This window comes from Lepus europaeus, chromosome 10 (assembly GCF_033115175.1).
Source record: "Lepus europaeus isolate LE1 chromosome 10, mLepTim1.pri, whole genome shotgun sequence".
Lineage (NCBI taxonomy): Eukaryota > Metazoa > Chordata > Mammalia > Lagomorpha > Leporidae > Lepus > Lepus europaeus.
The window spans coordinates 95,556,677-95,563,885 of record NC_084836.1 but is presented as its reverse complement, the minus strand read 5'-3'; the positions used below and the strand labels follow the sequence as shown (position 1 = coordinate 95,563,885).

The window sequence follows — 7,209 nt, the reverse complement described above, 5'->3', positions numbered from 1 at the left end:
AGAGAGGAGCCATCCAGGCCCCGTGAGTCTGAGAGTTAGGACTTGAAGCAGCAGGTCTTGGAATAATGTATTCTAGAAAGATGGCTGCACTGATTACATTCATTGCCAATGGCAACCTCCATCCCTTTCCCTGTCCTCTTCCTCCCAAACCTCAGAGCCTTTGACATCCTTTGCACTGAGGATGCAGGAACTGGATGTGTCCGTCTTGGGGTTGCCTATCTTCACCCAAAAGAATGATGGGCTTTCAAGCATGGGTGGGAAAGAATTTTTGGTTCTTTCCTTTGAAATGAAACCATTGTAGATAAACATACCAGGTTGGCCTGGTTGCAAGAAAAATACCTTCCCTAGAGACTGTCTTAAGAGCTAACAAGAGCTGGATGGGAAAGCCCAATATGGTGTGAACTCTCTTCCCATGAGGCTGTAAACCCCACACCGATGAACTTCACCCCACCATTGCATCCAAGGACCTTCCTCTATAACCCTTTGACGTACCTGTACTAGGACAGAGAATGATGAAGTAAGGAGGGTACGTCTGGATGATCATTTGTGGTCTCTGTCTAGTCATTTAACCATATCTGGTCATAGTCTGACAACTCCTAGGTTCTGCTTTTTGTTTTGTTTTGTTTTTAAATGCCTGTGCATATCAGTAAATGTTTGCTCCTATTGTCCTTGTCTAATCTCATTGGTGTGGTTTGTATGCGGTAGGGATTCTGTGTCAGTTGCTGCCACCTGTGTCTAATCTCGTGGCCAAAACTGCGCACACAGTAGGTGTTCAGCAGATATCAGGGAGTGTCAGCCGCTGTGGTTTGCATCTACTTTCCTTGTAGGTCCTGGCTTAGAATCAGCAACACAGCTGTCCCTCCCCGTGCAGCCGGGCACCTGGTGGGTGGCATGTGACGCTCTGAGTACTGGATCTGGGTTTTCAGTCGTGAGACACCAGCAGGTCACTTCAACCTGATACAGTCCACTTCTTCGGTGGCGGGCACACCACTGGTTCTGAGGTCAAGGTCGGCGCTGGACTTGCTCCCCTGGGGGGAGGGACGGCAGTGGAGCAGCAGCATCTTCTTGAAGTACTTGATGGTGTTGTTCTTGACCGCCACGAAACACACGGTGTTGATCATGCTGTTGCTCATGGCGATGCACTCGACGACATAGAAGGCAGTGAGGTAGTGCTTCTCCTTCACAAACACAGTCGGGAAGAAGTCGCGCACGAGGGTGAAGCCGTAGAAGGGCGCCCAGCACAGTACGTAGGCCGTGAGGATGCCCATGAGCACCAGCACCGTCTTCCGGCGGCAGCGCAGCCGCTTGCGGATCTGCTCCGTCTGGAAGCCAGGCACGGCCTTGAACCAGAGTTCCCGGGAGATCCTGGCGTAGCACAGGGTCATGGTGACCACAGGGCCCACGAACTCCAGGCCGAAGATGAAGAGGAAGTAGGACTTATAGTAGAGCTGCTGGTCCACTGGCCAGATCTGGCCGCAGAAGATCTTCTCCTGGCTTTTGACAATAAAGAGGACGGTCTCCGTTGTGAAGTAGGCTGACGGGATGGCGATGAGGATGGACACTGTCCAGACCAAAGCGATCAGGAAGGAGGCCGTCTGGTAATTCATCCGAGGCTTCAAGGGGTGCACGATGGCGAGATACCTGGCGGGGGACAGAAGCCAACGGCCATCATGAAGTGTGCTTGGACACATGACTGATTTTAAACTGACCCCAAACACAAAACCTGCCTGATGGGCACAGTGAACCCCATGTATCCATCAACAGCTTCTCTGATCTTCATTTTATTCTAGCAACATCATCTGGTTCTTGGATCTGGGAGAGAGGTGTGAGAGAGCACAGGCTGCAGGTCAAACAGGCTGAGTAAATTCTGCCCTGGCTTCTTCCCCGATCAGCTTTGGTAGGGGTCTAGCATGAATTACTCAATCTCTCTGATACTTATTTCCTCAAATGGAACCTGGGACGACATCTGTGCAGGCTGGTGTATGCAGGAAATATGACAGTGTTTACAAAGTGCGTAGAAGATGTTCCATAAGATAAACCACGACTATGAAGAGTCCTATTATACAACTCATTTTCAATCCTGCCATTCTGCCTAAGAACGTAATGCTCAAGGGTCTTCATTTCAATTATCTTACAGTTTAAAGGGAAGGAGGGGTCCTGCATCTGAGAGAGAAGTGGGGGTGGTACTCTGTCAGGGTCTGCAGGCTGTCAGCCCTGCCCACCAGGTGTCAGCCTGCATCAAACAGATTAAATGTCTTCCCCAAGCTCACATTCTGCAGGGGCCTGAATCCAGGCTCCCGAAGCCAAGCATCTGCACGCACCTCCCCAGGCCCTCTGAAGCTCACATGAGAAGGTGCCACTTTGACTCCATCAGGCTTCCCCCTGCTCTTCCCAGTGAGCCACACTGTCTGGGAAGGAGCCTGGAACCCTCTCTGGGAAATGAGCTCCTTTGTGTGGATTGAATATCTTCTTTCCAGACACCGAACAACACCTATTGCAATCTCTTTACCTCTTATGGGGTGAGGAAACAGATCAACTCTGGGGCTGAATGTGTGCCTGTACCTGAGTCAGGTGGGGCCCCGGGCAGGAAGCTGCTAGTAGAAAGTTCTATCCAACTTACCTTTGCTTTGTAATTGGGCCCTTTGGCCACCCCCCCCTCCCCAAGTCTCTCTTGGGGCTAGGAAGGCCTTCTGCCATGCTATTTCTTCCTGTCCCTGCCAACATTTCAGCCAGGAGGTTGTTTTATCTTCTCTTGGCTCTGACCCTTGAATTCCATTAGGAGATCCCATGGCAATGTGGCTCTGTGCAGCCTGCAGCTTCATGAGGCTCTAGGACTAACCAGAGCTCATCCCAGCCACTTGCTACACCTCAGATTATTAACATGCGCCATGGTTGCTGGAGATCCTCACCCATCCTTGGGACCCAGTCTTGCCAGACTGGGACCTACGTGACTAGACTGGGTGGAACAAGGCCCACAGAGCTGGAGAGAAGGACAATGGGGCTGTCCCTTCCTCAGCCAGTACAGGGACATCTGGCAATCATTGTTGGCCGAGTGAATTCATTTCCTGTTGCCGCTGTAACAGATGACCACAACTTAGTGGCTTGAGATGACAGACATCACAGGTCTAATGAAGTTTTCACTGGGCAATAATGAAGAATGAAGAATACCACCTTCCTCATTCTGTAGGATGCTCTAAAACTAAGGTTGGTACCAAACAAATCAGAAAGAACACTGCCTAGAAGTTATTTAGAAAATCTGGATTCCAGCCATGCTCCTGGGATATAGCTTCTTCATCTGGGAAGTGGGGATGATAATAATTTTATTGACCATCTTGCAGGTTTCCGATCAGGTTACATCTACATATAGCATGCTGGAATTGAGGATGGTTTGTTTAACTTGACCATTTACCATGGCTTGTTCATTAGCAAGAGGGAAGCTGCAAGGCCTTTGTTGCTGTCTGCTTGGATGTGTTTCTCAAGGCCTTCCCTGCGAGCCGGCTATTCTGGCTGCAGTACACAGAGGTGACACTAGATGGCCCTTCTGGTATTTCTACATTGTAGGATGGACTTGTCTCACTAAGTGGTACTGAAGTGCACGTGGCCAGGGTAGGGAGGGTGTGCACTGTGCTGTTCCCACCTGACCTGCGTCACCATACTCAGCCCTAAATGGTTCTGGGGTTCATCGTGAATTGGGCCGCATGCCTACAGATAAAAGCCCCATTCTCCAAAACTAGCATCATCAGGACAAAGCTAAGCGTTTGTCTGTCCATCTTCCTTACCACTTTGCTTGGATTCAACTGGAATTGAACCTGATGAGGAAAGAGGGTTGCTACTTACTCGGCTCTTGTATCCTCAGGCCTGAAACACCACATGCTGCCTTGGCATCTCTGAGCCTTCCAGGCTGTGGGTTCCCCTGCCCCTGCCAGATGTACCTTCCTACCCGGCAGGAAAGGATCCCCATCCTGCTACCAACTGACCAGCTGCATCCACAATCCTCAGCCTAACCGGGGTTCTCCCTGCCAGCTCACAAAATTATTCACACAAGTCCATCACGTCCTCCACGGGGACCAGGGGCCACTCCACCCTCTTGTCTCTACAAAACCTACAGCCCCCACTTGTCTGCTCTTTTCCCAAGTGCAACTCCTGGGTGGCCTTGCATAGTGGATAGTATGACTAATTAGAGCGCATGTGACAGAGTCCCTGCTGTTAATCTCAGCTGTCCATCATCAAGTGTCACGTGTCTGGTCCTCTTGTATTATTAGGTGAGACAATGCCCCCTTCAAAATGAGGTGAACAGGAGGTGATCAGAGCAGCACCCTTGAGTCTCACCATCTTTTCCATGAAGCTTTCCCATGTATCAGTGACACAAGGTCCCAAGGATGGGTGAGGGATCTCCAGCAACTATGGTGCGTGTTAATAATCTGAGGTGTAGCAAGTGGCTGGGATGAGCTCTGGTTAGTCCTAGAGAGCCTCATGAAGCTGCAGGCTGCACAGAGCCACATTGCCATGGGATCTCCTAGTGGAATTCAAGGGTCACAGTGACACATCTCTCCACTGGTCTTTATGTTTCATAAGTCTAGTGCTGGTGAGGAAGAAAAGCTCCTGGCCACCAGTGACGACGTCTTCTATTGCTCTGTGTTTCCACATACATAGGCTGGGCACATGGCAGGACCCAGAAGTCTGCTGTGGGTCTCCCAGGTTGGAGAAGATGCTGTCAGTGTCCCTCTCTCGTCCATTAGCTCTTGTCATCTTAGTAGACACCTGTCCACGCCCATCTGCCAACATCTACGTTTCTTTGCTGAGGGCTTCCAGAGTCCTCTTCACTACGGTATTCCCAGGGTAGCCTTCACCTGTGATTTATGAGCACTGGTATGTGAATACCCCACCTCTCACCTCTCAGTCCTGGGAGAACTCTCAGCTGTGGTCCACCTTGGCTCCGAATGGAGACTTGTTTAATAATGCACCCTCTGTCGTTACAATGCCTCCCCTTCTATGCCTCATATCTCCCTCCCCTTCAAGTACCCTCTGTGCTGCCTGCACACAAATCCTTATCTCAGCATCTCAGTGTCTGTTTTGGAAGTAACTCAAGCTAGGACTCAGATATAAGGCTCTGTGCTATGCACTGTGGAGACAGAAGATAGAAGTCATGGTTATCACACTGGAAATGCATGGTCTTTTGGAAAAGGTTCTGTACCTTGTTACACAGCATGGGTTTGGAAAGAGAGATTGGCATCAGATTGCAAAGGGCACAGAGTACTGGGTGCAGGATTTGGCTCTGTATTCTGTATTCTGTAGGCTCTGGGACTTTGAGAGATTTTGTAAGCAGTGGGATGTTTGAAGAAGATGATATTCTGATGGTGAATGTGGATCTCAGGGGACAGCAGGAGCTGCTGGGGGTGAGGAATGGACAGGTTAGAAGAGCATGATGATCCAGCCATGCCTTGCCAAGAGATGATGCTGGAGGGAGAACTGCCAGGACTTGGTGCAGGGCTGAACGCTAGGGTGGGCTGATGGAGGGTGGGACAGGGGGAGATGCATGGGGTGGTGGTAGCTTTTCCTGTGTAGGTGACTGAGGGAAGCCAGAACTTCAAAGGGTGCTCAGAGGCTGACTTGGGTAGAATTGGTTTGGGGTGAAAAAGGATGACTCTTTCCTGCCACACTGTACCAGGATGATTGCTTCCCAAGAGACCCCAATGCTACAAAAAAACAAAACAAAACCAGCACTTGAAGGCAGAGGTTTCAATAGGATGAGGAGAACAGGGATGACTCTCACTTCTGTGAGCTTCAGAGTCACTCAAGGGATTGGGTACAAATGCAGATTCCTGGGACCCAGCCTAAAGGAATTCCCCTTCAGGAGGCTGGGGTGGGGCCCAGAAACCTGATTTTGCATCAAATGAGAGTTTGTTTCATTTCCCCTGGGGAATTTTGTGCAACAAAGCAAGTTATCTTATTTTAAAACCAGCGCTGTAACAAAGTCATTGGAAAAGACAGCACACAGTGTCTGAGTCCTGTTTTGTGACATTAAAGACTAGGCAAGTCAGAACTCAGGATTAAAATCAGGTCCATGGTTTGCCTAGGGTGGGAGGGTAAGGGGCCTAAGGATATTTTCTAGGTGATGGGAAAGTTTTATGCTTCAATCTGGGTGGTGGTTACAGGAAAAACTTTGTATATAGGAAATGACTGGAAGCTGCCCTGGTTAACTGTCACGTGGCTTTTAAGCAGCAGCTGTTCTGAACTTTCTACTTTTGCCTTTGTGCTTGATGCCATTGCTGTTGTGTGGTGGTGGCTGTATCTGAAGCAGACTTGGCATCTAGGGGCACGGCCCAGAGCTGGGGCATCAGGAGCCTCACTCTTACTCATACTTAGAGGACCAGAACACAACTGGAGAAGCAAGGTCTCCTCTTGCCCCTTGGCAAATCAGTGAGCATCCAGGGCCAGCCTACCAGAGCCTAAGTGAGGAAACCAGCAGCCTGTCTTGGCCTCGGTCCCTGACCCCTGCCCAATGTCCTCACCTGTCAATAGCGATGGCCAGCAGGGCATTTGTGGAGACGTAGAGGGAGACGGTACGCAGGTAGTTGACGGAGGCACAGAGCACATGACCATGCTCCCAGGAGAGCTGGCGCACCACGTAGTAGTCCATCTCGAAGGGGCAGCAGATGATGGCCACCAGGAAGTCGGAGATAGCCAGGTTAGCAATGAGGAGGTTGGTGAGGTTGCGCAGCTTCTTATAGCGGGCGAGGGCAGCGATAAAGACAAAGTTGCCAATGCCACAGACCAGCATGATGCCTGCCAGGGCCACGCCTATGACGATCTTGGCTGCAAAGAAGGTCCGGGTCTTGGTCATGTCCTCTTCCTCATCCAGAGGGAGGTCATAATCGCCATAGCTGAAGTTGAAGTGGACAGAGGAAGCATGGTCTTGGGGCGGATTAAAGTTGGGTGCAAAACTAGTGTTTCCATTCTGGGTTGCCATGGTGATGCCTGCAGGTGGAGCACTATGAGAGAGTTGCAGAAGGTCCGAGTGTGCCGAGCTGGAGCTGTAGACCTTGGTCTCACAGCGACAGTGAGCCTAGCACCCTGCCCACATCCCTGGGGAGCACTGACATGCCATGCTGGGTCCTGGAAGGAGACATAAGCAGTCGGCCACGTGCACCACATCTGGTAGCATTCCTCCAGAGATCCCGGTCACCCACTGCCCACCCTCACAGCCAT

General features: G+C 50.7%; 1 protein-coding gene across 1 annotated transcript; it reads right to left on the bottom strand.

Annotated features, from left to right (window-relative positions):
* Positions 1 to 944: 944 nt before the first annotated feature.
* Positions 945 to 6,970, bottom strand: PROKR2 (prokineticin receptor 2). The gene is made up of 2 exons (XM_062202290.1): positions 6,513 to 6,970; positions 945 to 1,641 (listed from the first exon to the last, which is right to left on the bottom strand). Exons 1-2 carry the CDS (start codon positions 6,968 to 6,970, stop codon positions 945 to 947), a joined length of 1,155 nt encoding a protein of 384 aa, XP_062058274.1.
* Between the last annotated feature and the right edge of the window lie 239 nt (positions 6,971 to 7,209).

Bases quoted from the DNA above. Each gene is read 5' to 3' on its own strand.
- PROKR2 (XM_062202290.1), bottom strand. From the start codon at position 6,970: ATGGCAACCCAGAATGGAAACACTAGTTTTGCACCCAACTTTAATCCG. The intron at 1,642-6,512 runs GTGAGGACATTG...GTCCCCCGCCAG, and splicing joins CTGGCCATCGCTATTGACAG to GTATCTCGCCATCGTGCACC.